Raw genomic sequence first — 20339 nt, 5'->3', positions numbered from 1 at the left:
GCTCCATGCACTAGGGCCTGCTGCTGGCCTCCCACTAGTTTGAAGGGCCTCTGACCTCATTTAAGGTGGAAAAGACGACAAACTTTCCTGTTCCATCCCAGTGCAGGATCTGGCACTACCCACTCTGACATTTTACGAAGATACCTTAGTACAGGCCATCAGCAAAAGTACCAAGGGAATGAGCTTTCTGAAGCCAGTGTAGTTCATTACTTTCATAGGCTTATGCAGAAAGGTGGTCTATCAAGCTTGACAGAACACGTGACAGAGCCTATGAAGAAGCTTTCAGCTTCATCCAGGCAGGATGTGCACATGAGACTGGTGGCTCAGGGCTGCTCTCTGTCTCTAAGGTGGCTACCCACTACTTTGCTGCTGGTTAGAGTACACTGTAGCAGTCACCTGCACCATCTCCCATTCACACACCCTCTCCTTCCTCACAACCAAACAAAGTCTGCAGGACTGTCACACTGCAGTTCACAGCCCAACCTGCGGCCATACCCATGTTGCCAGGTTCTTCCATCATGCCTCCCTGAAGTCTCAGTCCAGCAGCTTGGCCTGGGGTATTGGTGTAGTCAGTCTTCCACAGCTGTGCCAGCAAGGAGGCAAAAATGGAGAAAGCATGGATTATAACAAAACAACAAGAGAGAGATATGGATGTCTGCTTCCCAGCAAGAGGTGGAAATTGGACTTCTAACACCAGAAAGAGGATTCTACAGTGTCGTCTCTCCCTCTGCTACTGTACTGGAGGGCATCATGCTGGAGAAATGTATGCAGGGAGCTGGTGGGGTTGCAGGGCTGACACACTAACAAGGATCCCAGTAACCCAGGAAGCTCTCCCACCAGACTGTGGGCAGAATCAGCAGTGAATTCCTGCTCCTGAGAAAATGTGACTTAATAAACTGAACTGTGAATGAACTCTCAGAAACCAGACCCATTTCTAATGGGCAATATAATTTTTACTTTCAAAATCACACCAGAATGAAAAGCACGTTTTCAAAACTCTTCCTGAATGCCAAAGACTCCTCCATTCAGGAGGATAAAAGCTGATAGGAAGAAAATATTTCACTCTGATTTTCAGCTGTGCTTCCCTGTTAAGAAAGTGTTATGGGCTTCTAATATCTCTGTCTCTCCATGTAGGATGCAAAATTCTGCCTTTGGTCTGCAATGAATTAGGATTCCCTTTCCTCTTCCCCTTCCACCTACCCTCACCACTCCATCTGTGCTTCCTGTGACGACGATGCTGCGTGTGTCCCAGTCCATCACTTCCGCAAAGCAGCAGCAAACGATACGGCTTCCGGGGCTGCAGCTGGTGTTAACGCTTGCAAGAAGCTGGCCATTGACTGTCCACAGATATAGGTAAGATCCAGCACAAGAGATAATATCACCCTGTAACAAAGCAAGAAGCAATGTCTCAAAATCCTACAGTCATCCTCCTCACAACTCTTAAGTGTTGACTATAAATTACAGTTGCTCGAACCTTTGTTTTGCTTCTGGGCAGATGATGACAACCAGAGAAAGTAAAAATAACACTTTTTTTTCTCGTGAGAAATTCTGACATTTTTATCTCAGATTTAGCAAGATAATGCAGAAACAAAGAGGGGGGTTTTTTTTGCTTTTTTTAAAATGAAAACATTTCTTTAAGTGTTCCCTTTCTATTTTCCAGAAAATCCATGCTTTTAGTAAGAAAGCAGACCGACAAACTCACCTAACTACTGTCAGGGACAGGGACTGTGCACAGGCAATGCCTAGCACAGGTTCCGGGCCAGGACTAGTAAGTGCTCTTTTAAGTTTTACAAATAAGCATTCTCTTAAACAAGGACATGGTGTTCACCTGCTTAGCTGCCAAGCCTTTGGTGATTTCACAATCCTCCTCTGCCCCTCACAGGGAGCTTAATGTCATCGCATTTTTAGACTGTTTTGCGTCTGACCAATGACCAGCTCAGCATTCAGTGAGCTGCGCTGCTGATGCAGAAAACATCCTTTGCAGCTGAACCTCTCCTCTCCCTTCCATGCAGGTGCATAGTTACCTGTGCACAGACTGCACTGGAAGGAGCAAATACACAGGTAATCCTTAGGGGCCAGAAACACAGAACCAAGAGCCAATGCTGCAATTTTAAATGATCTTATCAAAAGTGCATGTTGATCAAGTTAGTAATTAAAATGCCACCTAACCTTTCTATCCTTGATGCATACTAAGAACCAGCTAAATTAAACACCATCAGCAAAGTCATCTGATTCTGGCAAAGGCCATCACGTCCTTAAATTAGCAGCATGCATCTGGTTTAAATCAACTAACACTGTACTTCACCCATGCCTGGTTTGGGGCCAGAGCTCTTCACACTCCAGGGCAGAATTCTGAAGATAAAACAAGGATAGTGCATCCGAAACAGACTTGCCAATAATTAAAGAGATTAAATTTCAGCTACCTTATCTGTATGAGAGTACATAATGTCCAAGCATTTCATAATGATCCACAGTGTTTTTCAATTCTAGACCAGGGATTTAAAACTAACTGAAATCATTAGTTACAGTGAGCTTTTACAATCCTTCTTAGCTTATAAACTTTTTGGGACAGGCTTTTTATTTTGTATCTACGTGATACAAACACCATGAGGTTTGGATCTATAAATGGAGCTTCTAGGTGCTCAAGCATATAAACATAAAATATTCAATATAAAAAACAAGCAGCACATAACAAAGTTCTGTATAGGGTTCTTATTTCACAGAAAAGTATGTGGTTCAGAAATTTATTGTCTTTAAAACGTTGCTTCAAAACATTCTGAATTTTCCAGGAAAAAAATACTTGTTACTAAACATGTAATGTTATGTAAATCAAAATATTTAATTTAGCACAATGGAAACATTTTGATTTTATCTTCATGTTATAATATATAAACATATTGACAAAATTTAAGCAAAAACATATTTCAGAATTAAATGTCTTGTTCTGCTAATGTCAAAAAGAATTTTTTAATTTTCATATGGACTGCTTCATCTTTTTTCCCTTGAAGTTTCAGTCATACTTTCCTAAGGGTTTTCCTCCTTTAAATGAAAAATCAGTATAACCATTTGCACTCCAACAAGCTGGAGAACTGCTCTTGGATCAATCACCAGACTCTTCCTGGCATAAACCATCTTGGTTTTGGACAGCTGCAGAAGAGGAGCTACCAACTAAAAAGGCTACTGTCAGTGGTGGGCTGGTACATAGAAAGGAGAGGACTCTCGGGGTGTGCCAGCCCACACACCCATTTCTGGATGCACGGCACTGGCCATTTTACACTAACCAGGACCCCTGGGGCTGGGAGCTGAGCTGGCACTGAACAGACCACTTAATTCCCACCCTCAATTACTAACCATCAGACTGCATGGTTAACAAAGCTCTGATATGAGATGACTCTTTTGGCACAGACTAAGAGTACAGAATGTCTGCCTGGTTTCTTACTGCTATGAACTTGATTTTGACTCTCTTGGTACAAGCTCCAGTACTGGATCCAACCTCAAGTTGACTGAGCAGGTGGAGCCCTGCTCTAGTATATTAACAGAGATAAAAAATACAAATGTGCAAACAATATTTTGGGGAGGTAGAAGGTTGGGGGGGGGGGGAGGGGGGGGGTGGAATTCTCATCCAGAGTGTTTACAGTAAAATCCAATACAGAATAATTTCCTATAAACATGAATGCAATTCTGGCCAGGTACAGACCACAAAAGACTTATACCCACTGCTACCAAGAGCTCCCTCCACACCTGAGAGTAGAAGGGAACGCAAAAAGCCAACATTGTCACTGCAAAGGTGTAAGGTAGTTGTCAGCTGAGGCAGAAGAGCGAGGTCTAACATGCCTCAGTTGACCTGGCTCAGCTGCATGAGTGTCAGGAGAAATTAATGAAATAATGGAGGCAATAAGGTTACAGGTGAGCCAAATCCAGGAGCTACTAGGGTAATACTTCATGCTCTGTAAACTAGAAGTTGTTTAATCCTGCTATCTACCCATCCAAAGATGCCTCTACTTAGCCATGCAGCCTAAGATGTTGCTGTTAGTGCTCGCCCCTCATCATTAAGAACACTATTAGCAATCTCTGTAGAAAGAAAAAAATCAATGTATCAGACTCTCAGGATGTTTTTATGTTGGGAAGAGCACCCATTAAATTATCATGAAATGTTCATGGATGCCTCAGAGGAAAGATGATAAATGAAGATCTTACTGTTGAATTGTTGATGGCAACAGAACAGAGGCTTGCCCCGTGGGCAGGAAGCTGGTTTATGTACATCAGCTTGTTCAGGTCCCAAATGATGCAGGTTCTGTCATCAGATCCACTCACAAAGATGCTGTAGGTCACAGACGCAGCAAGGCAGGTCACTGCCTGAGTGTGCCCATACAAAGCCTGGTGGGGGAAAAAGCAACCAATAAACTACAGCAGAGGGTGGCTGATTTGCTAGGGAACCACAGGCCTACTGTCATTTGCTTAGTAAGAACAAGCAACTTAGTCATTCTTTGGAGAACATGAGGGGAGAATACCAAAGGATCTTATAGAAGCATCCTTATCCTGAACCCTTGTTGAGGAAAGTTGAGCCTCCAAGAGATTATATGACTTGCCCCAAGTTGCACAGTAAAACTCAGGGCCCTCAGCATACATTTCAGACTCTATGACAGTACTTTGTGCTTAGCAATAAAACATAATTTTTCACTTCAGTCCATGCAGTTTTAAGTAAAACTTATGCTTAGAAATTACTATTTCTCAATATTTAAAAACCATTTTGAAATAAAACTTACCAGGATGTATTTCAGTGACCTTCTCAGTCTTGTCTTTCTGTTTTTCTGAAGAAGCACTAATATTTTTCCAATTTTACTTAAGAAGAAAAACAGCATTTGGAGAGAAATTTTGCTTTAAAACCGTATAGGAATTCCTTTCTCTTTCATCGTTACTCGACATTCTTTTTTTGTTGTTGTTTTATAGGTTCCAGAGACACAAGGAGTGCCGAGTTTAATTTAGCCTTATTTAAACAGTTTCATTAAAAAAGACTACACTTTAGGCAATTTAATAGCACAGAAGCCATGGATTGAAGTATACTGATGACAATTGTTTAATGCAGCATTCTCAAGTGACAGCAGTATACATTTCTGCTGCATAACCACCAATGACAGTAAAGCCTGTTGGGCAGTGAAAAAGTCCTTCACAGCTTTCCTAAAAAGCCTTCCAGGGCTCAATTTTTAGCTGCCTTACTGTGAAAAATCAGACCCACCAGTTTTAATGTTGGTTCTAACAGTAAATGCATATTCCCTGCTGACTTTCTCTACATGACATAATTAGCACATCTTCAGGGTCTGTCTCAGTTCAGCATGGAGCAGGAGAGCCACATGTCTCAGATGATTTTTGCAAACACATCTCATACTCTTTTCCAGTGTGTGACTGTCAGACTGAACTCTTGCTGGCTAACACGTGCTGCCACTTGCCAAGGTTACTAGGAACAACAGTATTCAAACATTAATCCACTGGTGAAGAAGCCGAGCTGCAGCAGGCTATATACTACTGAAGGTGACCTGCAACTGCAAGGGATGAGTTTCAGCTTGTGATTTATTCCATTCACAAGAACTGTCAACTAAAAATATTGGCACAAAATAGTGTCTCCAACAGTGGTTTTCAGAGGTCAGAAACACTCTCAACTGAGCACAGAAAAGGAGGCTCAACAATAGCTTTAAACTGGCTGTAAAATAGTCTCTTTACAAAGAACTGGGCATAATCCAGTGCCTGTGCTCAAGAACTGCACAAGACCTCTTCAAAAAGGGCTGGGACAAGGCAGGTTCAAGGGCTACAAATTTCCTCTCCTTCCTCCAAAGCATGAAAGAAAACATGCCTGCTGTGACAGCATCCAAACTGCCAAGTCAAGCCAAGCTAAGCTCCTGCACGAGTTTTAATAAAACCTTTTTTTCTTTTTTAAACCACAAAAGATCCTACCTGGAAGTGAACTGCTTTAAATACAAGCTGAGTGTGGAAGAGAGGGCTAGACCTGAGCCCAGTTATAATTTCAGCTTCAATCCACCAGTGTCTCAATGCATATTCATGCAAAAACAGTTGCATGCTTTTAGCTCTCTGCCGTCTTCTCATCATTGTTCTGCAAAGACTGATAGGTTTTCACTTAATGAGAAATATCCTGCAGCCTATCTGCAGAAAGAACTGCGAGGTCCATCTCTAGAGTCATATCAAAAGACAAAAAAGGACCAGCTTCACTGCAGGAATGCTTAGTGATTGAAAACTTAAACCAGGTTTGACCATCCAACTTAACTGGTTGACACAGACATAGACACTTCACACTTCACCTTCCTGAGAGGTCTGTGCGGCAGACACAACGTGGCTTGCCCAGGTGCTTCTCCCACTCTAGTGTTTCATTTGGCCCAGAAATTCTGGGGGCTGGATAACATGGATTGCTCTGCTCATGAACACTGAGGGAACTGGTGAGTTGCATGGATCGATACCGAAACTATTATGCTCAATCTTTAGTGTTGCACAAAACTGTGGAAGCAGCCCCTGCTAGAGAGGGAAAATGACTTTTTCTGCTGAAATATAGTTTCTGTACTTTACTACATTCCAAACCAGAATGTGTCAGTCCCATGAGACAGCTGGTAAGTGAATAGCATCCACTTTATAGCACATCAGCTTTACTTAAGCAAAGCTTACTCTCTCAGGAAAGATGATACAATTTTTTTGTTCAGCAGAAAAAGCAGTCACCATGAAACACTGAATTACATGAAAGCAGCAAGTAATTCACTGGAAGACATTTAGGATCATAGTTCAAATTTACATCTATGCCAGACAGTCATCAAAAAAAAAAAAAAAGCCTCTGCTAGCAAAGAGTGGTGAAAAAACACAGCATTTATCATTGCATGATCTCATGCCACTTTGTGGACTTTGGGCAATACCGGATTAATCACAGTGGAACACATCAGCAAAGCTAATTTTGGATTGTTAAAGACAAAGACATTATACTGGAGATAAGAGAGCCTCTTCAAACAGTTGCCTGAAACTAAAACTGAACCTCTGACTGGTATTATTTTGATGTTCATGAAGATTACTGCTTATGCTTTTCTCTACTGCTATTTCTTCCATTTCTATATCCATGTCCTGGTTTGCAATAATAGGCAACAGAATTAAAAGGTCATCAGTGAAGATCCTGTCTCATATTTCTGGCTTCTTCTCAACCAGGAAACACTATAAACCTCAGACAAGGGACTGCTCTAAGCACAGTTTCCCCTTAATCTAAACACACAAGAATTTCAGATAAATGGAAATCTAAATACTGCTCTGTCATCCCAACAGACACTGAATTTTTCCCTTCATTTAATGACAAATAAAATATGTTTTGGCTTAGGGTATGGAAAGCACTGAAATATCATCTGAATATCCCTTCAGAGTAAACAAGAAGCTTCTAACATTCAGAGACCTTTTTGCTGATCAGCAAACACTTTATTAGTTTGCCTAAAAGTAGTAGAAAGTTTTGTCTCTTATTTTCTTAGGGAAAAGGGGGGGGGGTCTCATGCTGCCTTTCAGATATGATAGAGGTGTACTCTAGCTTTACTTGTAAAGCTGAGAACTCACCACAGCTGAACCACACAAACCTGCATGAGAATTCACTTTCATAAATGAAATAGGATTTAGACAGCTGCCTGATGACTACAGAATGAGCTCCAAAACAACAAACACTAAAGGATTTTAGACAGCGAGGACACAAACTATATCATTCTTACTGGATCTATCCCTACCTCATGGAGTAACATAAACATTTTAAGCTCCAAATTCCAGTCGAGAGAAAAGAATCAAGAACTTGGCCTATCTGAGTCTTCATCTGGTAAGTTTGTAGGGTGTTTTGGAGATCCTGTCCATTGCTCTAACAGCCCAAAGATAATTATAACCATCTCCAGGTAATATTGTTTTTTGAAAATAATCCAAGGGTTGGCTGCACTTCAAGTGAGGACAGCACATGCCTTATCTTCCCTGTTTCTTTGATCATGATAAACTTTGGAATTGTGTCTTGGTTTTGGCCGGACAGACCAGGACAAATTGCTACCAAAGGGAAAAAACCCAACAAGCAGAATACATAACTATAAGCTGTGGGTATAAGGCATATTATCAGCTCCTGATCTGATAACAAGTTGTCGCATGGTTCCAGTGATTATTGGTTTTTTCTGCATTCTTGATTCATGCAAAGGTTTTTCCTCTGCCAGTCATCTGAGAGAAAGAAACAAATCCTTTGGTTTTCATTATGTTTCTACAACAAAAGAGCCACAGTACTCACCTGTCTCAAGTTCAGACATTTCACTTTGTCCTTGACCAAGGAAAGTTCCCAGACACACACAACCGAGCTTGTTCCAGATGTGATTATGGTAGTTGCTGAAGGACACACAGCACAGAGGCACTTTCCCCAGTCCGCCATGCACTCAAATGTTGTCACATTCTGTACGAGAAAGCAGCTTTCAGATAAATGTTCATCTGGTGATACCATGCATTTATTAAAACCAAATGGCAGATTCAACTTTCAGAACTGAGCCTGCATTTTTTCAAATCCAAAGTTTATCTTTACCAGTCTTTCTGCTCACAGCACAACTGCACAATATGTATGTGCACAGGCTGTAGTTGCAGGCAGCTGTGCCATCCTCCAAGGGCCAAACAAGAAAGCTGGACAAAGGTCAGTGTCTTATGTCTGAGCAGACCCAAGTCCCAATCCTTCTTGTGACACAGACTTCCTAGGTAACTTCAAGCAAGCTCATGCTGCCACCATATAGTGACAAAATGCAAACATTCAATGTAGATTAAAAACGAAGCCCAGGCTGTGACAGCCACTGCTAACAGAGTTATTGCCAGGCTCTGAGACCCTCCTTTTACTTGGACTGAAAAGCCAAAGCACTAAATTCCATTCTGTGCCAGCAGCGCTGTTAGGAGCCCCCAGGCTGGCCTAAACCAAGCTCAGGTCTATTACACACTGCGGCAGTTACAGTGCAAACATCCTTCTGTTCACATTCTGCATTAGCTCTCTCCCACACAACAGGGGACAACACTATGGTGCTAATGATTCTGGTGGACCTGGATGCCACTGTCACAAAAAACATACCACAGAACAAACCTTTACCTACTTACAATGAGGACAAAAATTTCTTTTAAGCTCATGTCCAGAGGCACTGTTGACCCAGAGAGAACTCAAGTTGGATTCCAAACTACTTCTTACAGTGACTGTGTAATCACAGCAAGAGGGTCAGTGACACCCTGACTTTTGAAGAGGAGACAAAACAAATACTTTACACCTATGGCAGGACTATGAATTGCTAAACACTGATTTTAAGTGAAATCAATAGAGAAAACTCCCAGTAATTTTACAGGGAGCAGAAAGTAAAATACATCTCATGGCTTTTTCACTTACATTGACTGTGGGTACATCTGTAAAAACAATGATGTGGCTTGCACAGATACCCAAGCCAGTATCTTGCTGAATGATGTATTCTGCTATTCTGGTACCCAAGCTAACTCAGATGTCTTTGTGTGCCATAACATTATTCCAAATACATCAAAAAATCAGTGTGTTTGTGGTAGAGGAAGAAACTGAATCTGTCAAGTACCCTAACAAGCAATGTGATGACACAGACCATTGATTTTTAACAGCAAAGAAGTAAGAGTATTAGCTTTCTAGACTAGAAGACATTATTATTTTGAATGAATGCACTAGGCTTAGCTTGGGAGCCAGAGGGGAATTGACAGATGGTCCTATCTTGATTCCAGCAGAAAGTTCTGCACAATGAAATTTCTCATCAGGGGCCAAGAGACCTTGTATTGTCCTTACAATCTCTGAAATGAGGTTTCTCCTTCATTTTGGCGGACAGTACAGTCACTGGAAGGAAAACTTGAGATAATTTAGAGCAGAAATGCCACATTTTTTAGCAGTGTAGAATGACTTTGTATTCTGTTGAGATATCCAACTTGAGATTCCTCAAGAATCTTGACTGTGAGAAAGTCCTGTACAGTATCCTCTGAAATCAGCTCCCCAACAGCCTCTGAAATGTGTGCCCAAGCCACCCCCAAAGACCACAACATATCATTAATTTCTGGAATGCTTAATCTTTTTCTTATTTACCTTCTCAGAACCATAGTTGCCAAAGCAGCAGGTGAAATCCTCAAATCCCCAGCAGAATGTTTTGCTCCAGAGAGGAGGAATCAAAACTTTATTCTTTTCAACAGCCAGAATGCCTTTCTCAGTATGAACAATGTGCCCAATAGCTCCCTTGGGATAGTCTGGCAAGACAGAGAACATACTTAATTCTGTTGGGTTTAGAGCACTTACGTTAACTTTCCTCCTTGCGCAGGTTGTGTGGTGAGGCTGGCAAATCCTACAACTGGGCTCAGTGCTGTGGCCAGGACCACAGACATAAACCCACTCTTCAACTGAGATTCCAGACAGAATAGTGGAAACTCTCCAATGGACCACATAAATCCATGCAGAGGGAGTGACGTGCTCCAAAGGAGGGGGTTTAACAGCAGTGTCATTAAGCTCCTTTTCATTGGCAGACAGCCATATGCCACGAACTATGGAGGATGCTGGGCATGTCATCAACAGCCTCTCTAGTACAAGCTGTGGGAGCCCACTGTCCCCACACGTGTGTGATGCAAAGAACACCACAGTGGGATGAAAAAGTAGACACATTGAAGTTTTCCAGGCTTCTTCATGGTAAGAAAAGTAGCAGACTAAGAAAAAGATGAAGAAAAAGAAAAGATTTTAAGATAGAGAAGTGAATAAAGACAGTATTTACTTTGCTGTTGAATATAAAAAGAAAGAAGGAGAATGGAAAACAGTGAGCTTTATGTTTCAATTTAACATATTCAGAATGTAGAAGAGAGAAAAGATTTAAGTGTCTTATAAAAAAAATAATCTGGTTTGAACTCTACAATAGAAATTTAAAGATTTCTCCTGTGTATTTGAGTGTTTTCCATGACCACTCACAAAGCACACGTATACAAATAACAATTGGCAGAAGGCATCCTAAATGTACCAAGTCATACAAAGCTGCATGACTATTTTTGTGCTCTTGAAAATCCAGATTCACCCATCCAATAATTCTGCACTTATTAGCTCAGAGAGTGGCACACAGCCCTTGCAGCACCTTTTATTATAACTGGCGAGAGCTTCAAATTTTGCAGGCTACTCATAAAAGGAGGAAGAATTCCACTTGAGTGAAGTGACAGTACAGTCTCTCTTCCCGATGAACTTTTCCCTTGGGCATTCCTGGATGGATGTGGTTTCGTGAAGAGCTAGAACAAAGGAATAGCATTGAAAAATGTATCTGTTTGCCAAATCATGCAGGAGAGACGTGTTTAAATCCTTAATCATAGGCTCTAGGACTGTCATACATGAATGTCTTCATTAAAATAAAATCTTACCCTTCTTACATTTTCATCAGACTACATCCCTTCCTCACAGAGATAGGAAGCTAATCTCAGCAGTTCAGGAGGAAAGAGAAAAGTATAGGTGAGACTTTGAGCTGCCTTTATTTGACTGTACTCATTCCCAGACTAGCGGTTACTCGTGTGACTCTACTGTAGGTGCAGAACTCAGATTTGATGCCACAGCTGTACAGCATACACCAGGAACAGCATGATTACAAAGTGGAATCACACACATGAATGTGGGTGCATACTGATGTAGTACACAATATGGAGAAGTCTATAGCCCATCTTTCAGCAGATTAAAATCAGAAAATGCCTCTGTTTTAAGTTTCTATTCTTACTTTCCAGTTGAAATACTACAAGATCAAAATAAATTATGCTCTCTGCTCTCATGATAAAGTGGTACCTGCTTTGGTATCTGTCCAAAGTTGCTGATAAAACCCAGGATGGTGCTCTTAATAAGAGGATCTTTAATGTTGTTGAGGTCCATCTTGTCTCCGTAGAAATAAGGGTGATAGGTGTTAACTGCCTCCACTGCAGCTGAGCCATGTTGCTTGTGGCCAAAAATCAGATCTATCCAGTGATGGAGGTGTGCACTGACATAGTCACTTTCCAGTGCCTGAAACCAAAAGAAAATAAATTCAATAGAGTGTATCCATTACAAATGCATTATCACTTTCCAACCCCTGCTGGAAACTTAAATTGTCTGCAAGTGAATCTTCACACTTTCATTTCCTCCACTACCATCATCCTCACAAAACGTGACCAGAGATGAAGGGTGGATCCCCACAGGAAAAGGAAGGACAGAGTGCAGAATGCTTGACTTTGCAGACACCAGGAGGAATGTCCTCAGAAAGAACACAAGCAGGTTCCACCAAGCAAAGTGCAAGCACTTCACAGATCTTGGCACATCCTCCAACTTCCAGCACACATTAAAGCCTGTGCTATCATGTCTTCACCAATACTGGTACTGACACAAGGTGGCTTAAATGAGTAAAACATTTGTTAGCATTTGGTACCTCCACTTTGCTCTATAGACAAACACAGGTACATTAAGGTACTAGTCTATTTGTATAGTTATGAATCATGAAGAGAGACATATAAACATAGGCTGGAAAAAGAGATTACTGGCTTTGAATTACGTCTGAAGGATACAGAAGGAGAGGCTGCATGCCATGAACCAGCAAAGAGAGTGTAGAGCTTGTAGAGAAATGGCGAGGGGTGCTGCAAGCTAAGACAGGGAAGGGGGTTTGCAATAGTAGAGTTGGGGCACAGTAGGGAAGCTGTATGACAGAAGCTTCAAGCCTGCTTGGGTCTGGTCAACAAACATTTTGCTACCATCACAGGGCTTAAGCAGGGACAGTCACAGCACCAGATTTCTTTATGCTGGAAAAACTTGGGGTCTGAACTTTTTTCCTCAAAATGAGAAATGGTTAACTTTGATTAGATTTGCCACCCATAGTGACAGATGTGTGGATTAATGGGACCAGAAGAAAGAATTACTACTGGAGAAGACTGTAAGAGATGCTACAAGGCAATACATCCACCCCAACATGGGCTCTCTAGAAAGCTCAATGTAATTGTAGCAGAAAACTTGTGCTTGGAAGACCCAGACACCAAGTTCATAAGCAGTGGACACAAGTTTGAGTTGAACCTTTGCCCACCTCCAGGTTAGCCAGCCTTTCCCATAAGGCTTCACTAAGTGCTACTGCCCCTGCCATCACCTGCCGCACAAAATTTTTGTGCATTCCCAAATAGCCTTGCACAATGATTCAAGCAGCAGTGCTAAGCATTATTAAAAATACTTTCCTATCTCCAACTCATTTGACTGTGCAATACTCCCTGATGCTCAGTTAAAGGTCTCCCAAGCAGACCATCCCACCCAAAGCACAGCAGAAATAAACACACTAATGGGATCCAGAACAATGGCTCATTTCACAGAGCAGTTAGCCCAGTACAGCTGGTTTAAATGACCCTGCCCACAGCTGTAATGATCTCAGGGCAGCTCAGAGAACAAGCACAGCATAAAATCTGTCCCCTGCAAACAACAGGAAAACACTTTGAACAGACTCAGAACTAATCCTCATTAATAAAAGCAGCTAGTCCATGAATTACAAACTGTAAGTTTTGCCTGGCATCACTGCCAGAGCAAAACAAAGCAACTAACAGAGCTGCAACTGTGCAGCCTCTCAGAGTATTTCACTGAGCACTACGACAAGCCCAGCCAGGGAGGGAGATCTTGTGGTCTATGGAGGAAGTAAATACATGTCTTTAGTAGACTAGATTCCTAACTTATTAAACATGAAATAGGGAACTACTCAGAGCTTTATGTCAGGAACAATTCTTTGCTCTGATGTTCATTAAAGCAATAGACAAACCTCAGAACAGTGTTGACCTGGATATGTTTAATGCACCAAACTCACTGTGAAGCCTCCTAAAAATGACCATGATACCAGTAACAAGTACATCCAATCTTGTGGATGATTTCGAGATCTTGAATTCTGAAACATGAGGGTTTTTGTCTTCTCTGAACTCTTCACTGCAGGGTTAGAGAACTTTCCCAGGCAGGCTAATCAACTTACTTTCCACAGCAAGGTTTCTTGAACTCTCCTGTGTAATGTCTAGTACTAGCTATGGTTGGAGAGAGAATATTGGACTGACTGTACATGAGGCCTGATCAGGTCTGGAAAATCATTAAGAACATAAATCTATAAAGATGATCTTTCATTTGCTAAACTGCTCCTATTTGAGATTTGAATTAATTTGTAAAAGTGTGGCTTATCAGATGTGCCAATGTTGTCAAATAGTGCAGCTTACTGGGAGCAGATCTGTAGAAAAGAACAGATGGTAGAGAGGGCCCAGTATCCACATTACATGCACTGTGGGGGCTTTACTTCAAACTAGATCTAGTCTGCTCCCACAGGCTGAATGCAACCAGCATCTGGAGTGCACAAGTGGAGCGCAGCTTTTGGTTTCGTTTCGTCCAAAACAGATCTAGTTCACACAATCTGAGACCACTCTGCAATGACAGCAAAACCGTGCTATGCAGGGCTGACTGATAGATTCACCTCCAAATTGCACCCTCACTCCAAAATATAAGGGAAAAGCATATGTTTCCCATTGTATCTAAGTGTATTCAGAGTGCTCACCATTACACAATCACTAAGGAGCACAGCTTAATACTTTACACTCCAAACAAGCCACAATATGAGAGACAGCATTACTCCCAATGTTTTTCTTTAAAAATCATCAGCATAAAATTGCAGCAGCTTTCAGGCATCCATGGATTTCTGTCTGCAGCATCACTGTGAGGGAAGGACAGTTTGTCTTCTCCATGTTTGGGAAACTGGAGAACAGAGACTAAGCACCTTAGAAGGTCACAGAGAGAGCATGAGAGAGCAGGGAAAGGAAAGAGAGAGCCCTCAAACCTATGTGCTTTCATTGGAGTCAATGGGAAACACCAGGGAACTGTTGCATGTTTGACACCAGTGGCCAAAACCTCTTTGCAGTGAGTAGCCCTGAGTTGCTTCCCTGAAAGGGAAGGGACTGGGTACTCCCTAGGCTCAACTCTTCACTTTAGCAAGGACTGTACTTCAAGCAGCAAGCTTGCAGCGCACACAACACTTACAGAAGGATCTCCTTCCTCATAGCGTCTCTTCCATTCCACTGCCTTTCAGTGTGACTAGAGCTCCGAGCCTCTAAATCACTCTCTAGGCAGCTTCAGAGATGCCTGACTCAGTAATACGAATTACTGTGTATGTACAGGAGCTTAAGCAGTCTGAACAGGGCTCTTAATCTCTCTGCATCTCAGGATTTTGGTGTACTGGCTGGGGTAGAGTTAATTTTCTTCATAGTAGCTAGTATGGGGCTATGTTTTGAATTTGTGCTGAAAATAGCGTTGATAAATACAGGGATGTTTAAGTTAACTGCTGAACAGTGCTTACACAGAGTTAAGGCCTTTTCTGCTTCTCGCCCTGCCCCACCCCACCAGTAAGTAGGCTGGGAGCACACAAGAAGCTGGGAGAGGACACAGCTGGGACAATTGACCCCAACTGACCATATGGGTTGCAAACAGGCAGGGGACAGAGTCAGATTGAAAAATAGAAGCTAGGTTCTGGGGGAAATTCAGACACCGAACAGTGTTTTCTTTCCAAGTCAGAACAAAAAGCCTAACCTCAAATTTTCTCATGTATTAAAATCCTGCTCACCCAATTCTAAATTTGGAAAAATTACAGCCTTTTATTTTACTAATAATGAAGTTATATTAGCTATAACAGCTACATCACACCAAAAGTATTTTCAGTTCAGCCTGTATATCTAATATAAGCATTGCAATGAAAAGATCTTTTTGAAATGTTTTGATAACAAAGACAGAAAGTTGAAATGACTTATTGAGACATTTTCTTGTTACTACTGACATGCTCCCATTTCAACCTGTCTAGTTTTCTGGTGAAAAACTCTTCCATACGTTTTTTTCCCAGGCAGGTCTACTCACTGTGCCCTTGTCAGACCAGTAATACTGGGCTGTGATCTGAGTTACACAGGTAACGGCTACAGAAATACAAGGTAAAACAACAAGAAGATTAACATAGCTTCTACAAAAGGGACTGATTAGTTCCTGAATATGCTGTAAATTCAATGTACTGGCTTAGGTTACTAAACTGCGTGGAAGCACACCACCAAGTCAAACTACTAGGCACGGAGACGCTTGAGACCTGCTAATAATAGTAAGCAGCTATTCTCCACACCACATAACTTGGAACCTCATTAATTCACAAACTCTTATGTATTGAGGCAGGATTCTGGGGCAAAAAGTGGTAGATGACTACTTTCAATCACATTTTCAAAATGATTGAAAACAACTTTTTAAATAAGTATATACACAAGTTATCCATTTCAAAACAGGTAAAGTAGCAAGATAGAGATTTAACTTCTTTTAAATATTTTTTGCATTATTGTTCTGACACAGGCCTAAAGTCAAGTGTTCAGATCATGAATTCGCAGGAGACACTAAAGGGAGGCTCTTAATCAATTAAACCAAAAAACGAAATATCTCACTATATACTCAACAATCCTAAAAAAGAAACAAAGGCAAGACTACTGCACGAAAAAGTAGGCAAGCACAGGCTCAGGTGATATCCACATTCACTCACAGGAGTAACCTGAGCATGTGTGAATGAGTCCAGAGTTGAACAGGCTCACTGTCACACTCAGAGTTATTCACAAGCCAAAGTGTTTGCAGCATCAGGAACCAGCAGAGACAGCATGGGATGCAGGTGCTACAAATCACTGTCTTGTCTTTGGAATATGTTTAAACAATTAATTCCTTGCAAGATATGCAGATGATGCATGCTACCAGTAGCCTGTTCTTTTAAAACTGGTTTAATAGAAGAAAATTTTCTTCAGGGTGGATTCACAGCCCACAGACCAGCTTATAAAGGATTTTTTTTTTTTCCAACATGGATAAAAATGGCATTGCCAAACATGGGACTAAGACTAGATTACTGACAGCATCCAGGTGGCTGCAGGGAGAAAGAGATGTAAGAGGCCAGAACAAGTAAATCAGACAGATGTGTAGGGTCTCAAGAAGGAAAGGAGAGACACTTTAGGTATGAGGAATTAAACCACACAGAAATTCAAAATATAAGGGTGTGGGGAAGGAGATTTGTACGTAATGCCAGACAAGGAAGATGGTCCCCTTCCAGTTGTCTCTGTACTAACTTGAAACAACGTATCAGGACATCAGAAAGAATGATAAGAAGATGCAAAGGAACGCCCAAGAAAAGCACGTAAAAGATTTAGTAGTATGGACAATCATAAAAAGGACAGACTCTGAATGCAGCACAGAAGTGCAAAGCAAGGGACATAAAAGTAATGTTAACTTAATGGGAGCATTGTGGTGGCTGTCAATGGTTAAGTGAACAGTGGAAAAAAGAATATTTACAAGACAAGAGTAGGACTCTGGTTTTGTTCAAAACAGGAAGAAAAAGTTACGGCAAATAGTGAGGAGGTGGAAGACAGGATTTAGGAACCAGCATTTCAAGACATCAACTGAGGAAAAGCTTATTTGGACATATCAAAATAGAGAATATGGTTGTAGCCACAGGTTTGGATGCAATCACCTACAAAGAGATTATAGAAAGTGAAAGCTGAACCCGGATAGTGTAGGAGAGGTGAGAAGAACCCACTGAGGCAGAAACTGAAGGTACACATGACAAACCAGGATGATGCAATGCCTTGAAAATCATGGGCTATTTGTTCAGTCCCACCAACGCTAACACATATAATCATCACACTTCTTGTACACAGCAACAATCTGCACACACTCACAAATACAGATTTCCTTTCGCTAGAGGAAATCCGGTGAGATAATGGAGGGGCATTATAGTACAGCCCATTCCCTTTTTAGCTCTAACAAAAAGAGAGACCTGCACCAAGATATCCTGCTGCTAAGTCTGCGTTCAATGCAACAACCTTCACACAGAATTGCCTTTGCACTCACTACTACATAGCAAGTGACATCATACAGAAGTAAGGCTTCTTAACTATTAATAGATAACACTAATTTCAGTAAATCTCAGGACCTTAAAGCTATTTGCTTTCAAATTGCCAAGGCTGACTCCATTAAAAGCAGGAAATCACATGAGGTTTCCCCCCCCTAAAATAAAAGAAAAATAATTGTAGTTCTGGCATGACTCAGAGATGGAGCTAGATAGTTTAAACAAACACACAGCTGGTTAGCAACAACATGAAACTGTACGAATATAAATGCCATGTGCATCTATTATGTTATGTTCACGTATACTTATGGGCTGAGATAGGTCCAGGCCACAGACCTAGATACAAACCTCACCTGGTTTGGAAAGTTGGCCTTGATTCAGGGTGAGTTGTGAGGCAGACAAGTAGATATACAAAGTTCAGAACCCAGCATGAACTCCGCAAAGGCAGGATGCGCTTGGATCTAATATTTTGGTTTGTGACTCTAGCCTTCAGAGTTCCATTTTCAGTGGGACCCATTTCAGCATTTTGTCACAAATCTTGATATTCACTGACCTGTCTGTGCAGGAGAATGAATTTATGGGGGTCCCCATCCGCCCAAGGAGGAAGCTGCACATCTCCCAGCACTGTTCCATCCTGCATGCAGCCTGTAGGAATTACAAAGGGAGAATTAGAAACAAGAATCACACACATTGCAAATAGGGACAACTTTTCTAGAACACCGAAATCAAAGGAAATTGAGGTGATTTCCACACATGCAGTTTCAGGTTCTACATCAAAAGTTTGTATTCTTGTAGCCTTATTTTAATAAAAATTGATCTGTCATTGCTAGAGAGCCTCATCAGTCCGCATAGTCCAGGAACCAACGCTCAAAATGCGATCTGGATCTTTTCCCTTGGCAGGATGCTAGAGCAGCAGGGGAGCACTGAAGTCCCTTCTAGAACTTACCAAGTTCAAAGTGATTCTCATTGGTTAGGAACTCTGGCAAGTAGAAGAATTCAGGGATGAGTTCCCTGACATCACTCATGTTGTCCCTTGATGCCGATTCCCATGTGCTCTTGACACTGTGAAACATCCTGTCTGCAACATCAAAACTCCCACCCTGTGAAATGGAGACAGACGAAAGACTTCAGTGTGAATATTCTGTTAAATAAAAAGCAGATGCAGAATCTTAGCCAATTCTGAAATAATCACCTCATCACATGTTTGATTAGGTGATATCTCAAGATCTGTCCCAGCTCTGTTTACTATGATCTTATATTAGGTACTGTCTTAGTCCTGGTTTGTAGATACGTAGGTTGCGAATACCATAAAGCTTGGAGTCTTAGCATAACTTGCAATAAGACAGAGACAAGTAGAAATGATCATGGGCAACTTGAGAATATCGGTGTACCAATTATTAACGTTTCTGAGGGCAATTCATTCCTTTCATAGAATCACAGAATAGTTTGGGTTGAAATGGACATTTAACAGTCATCTAGCCCAACCCCCCCCTGCAATAAGCAGGGATATCTTCAAGTAGATCAGGTTGCTCAGAGCCCTCTTCTACCCGACCTTGAATGCTTCAAGGGATAGGGCATCAATCACCTCTCTGGGCAACCTGTTCCAGTGTTTCACCACCCTTATTATAAAAAAAAAAAAAAAAAATTAAAAAATCTTCCTTATATCTAGTCTAAATCTACCCTTTTTTAGTTTAAAACCATTACCTCTTTGTCCTATTGCAACAGGCCCTGCTAAAAAGTTTGTCCTCATCTTTCTTGTAAGTCCCCTTTAAGTATTGAAAGGCTGCAATAAGGTCTCCCTGGGGCCTTCTCTTCTCCAGGCTGAAAAACCCCAACTCTCTCAGCCTGTCCTTAGTCTCTAATTCTTCTACATGAGCTTTTGACCTGATTCCCCCCGCTTCCTCACCAGTCTCTCTGAACAGCCTGTAGCCATTCATGGCCACACTCCAGTCATGGGATTTGTCCCACCAAGTTTCAGTAACGGCAACTAGGTCACAGCTTTCTAGAAGCACAGCAGCTTCCAGCTCCTCCTGTTTGTTGCCCATGCTGCGTGCATTGGTGTAGAGACACTTTAGCTGGGCTGTCGTCTGTGCCACCTTCTTAGTGGAACACTCCTTAATTCCCTTGAGGAATGCCACTAGTGTTTCTGTCTTGGCTCTCATTACATCAGGAGCCCCAGGCTCATTTCTATAAGGCTTCAGGTGTGCTGCAGTGTAGCCAGCATGTCTCAGAGCAACAGGCTGAGGGCCCTCGCTAGCACCCCATCCCTCTAACCTTGGCATGTCATCCCACAGGTTGTCACAGGCAAGCACGATATTATCTCCCTTCCCCCTTCAAGCCTGGTTTAAATCTCTGTCAGTGAGCCCCGCGCATCCCAAAGTGATTTGCAAACGGTGGACACAACTTGCATGTTTTCTCTTC

The 20339-nt window shown here is 41.7% G+C and overlaps 1 protein-coding gene across 6 annotated transcripts in view; it reads right to left on the bottom strand.

Moving 5' to 3' along the window:
• WDFY4 (WDFY family member 4) overlaps positions 1 to 20339 on the bottom strand; it is a 155905-nt gene that overhangs the window by 9882 nt on the left and 125684 nt on the right. For 5 of the 6 annotated variants that reach the window (XR_008467017.1, XM_054205511.1, XM_054205514.1 and 2 more), the window contains 9 exons: positions 18865 to 19018; positions 18472 to 18563; positions 11825 to 12037; positions 11136 to 11283; positions 10112 to 10269; positions 8285 to 8443; positions 4198 to 4377; positions 1201 to 1383; positions 484 to 583 (listed from right to left, as the gene is read on the bottom strand). Coding sequence is in view for 5 of the 6 variants with exons in the window: in XM_054205511.1 (XP_054061486.1) it covers positions 484 to 583; positions 1201 to 1383; positions 4198 to 4377; positions 8285 to 8443; positions 10112 to 10269; positions 11136 to 11283; positions 11825 to 12037; positions 18472 to 18563; positions 18865 to 19018 (1387 nt within the window). In the remaining variant the exon portion in view is untranslated. The remainder of the gene's footprint in view (positions 1 to 483; positions 584 to 1200; positions 1384 to 4197; positions 4378 to 8284; positions 8444 to 10111; positions 10270 to 11135; positions 11284 to 11824; positions 12038 to 18471; positions 18564 to 18864; positions 19019 to 20339) is intronic. The other variant, XM_054205513.1, reaches the window with a different exon arrangement.

Source organism: Rissa tridactyla, chromosome 6 (genome assembly GCF_028500815.1).
Source record: "Rissa tridactyla isolate bRisTri1 chromosome 6, bRisTri1.patW.cur.20221130, whole genome shotgun sequence".
NCBI classification, from domain to species: Eukaryota; Metazoa; Chordata; class Aves; order Charadriiformes; family Laridae; genus Rissa; species Rissa tridactyla.
The sequence above is the reverse complement of the archived record's forward strand: the minus strand, read 5'-3'. Positions and strand labels throughout refer to the sequence as shown.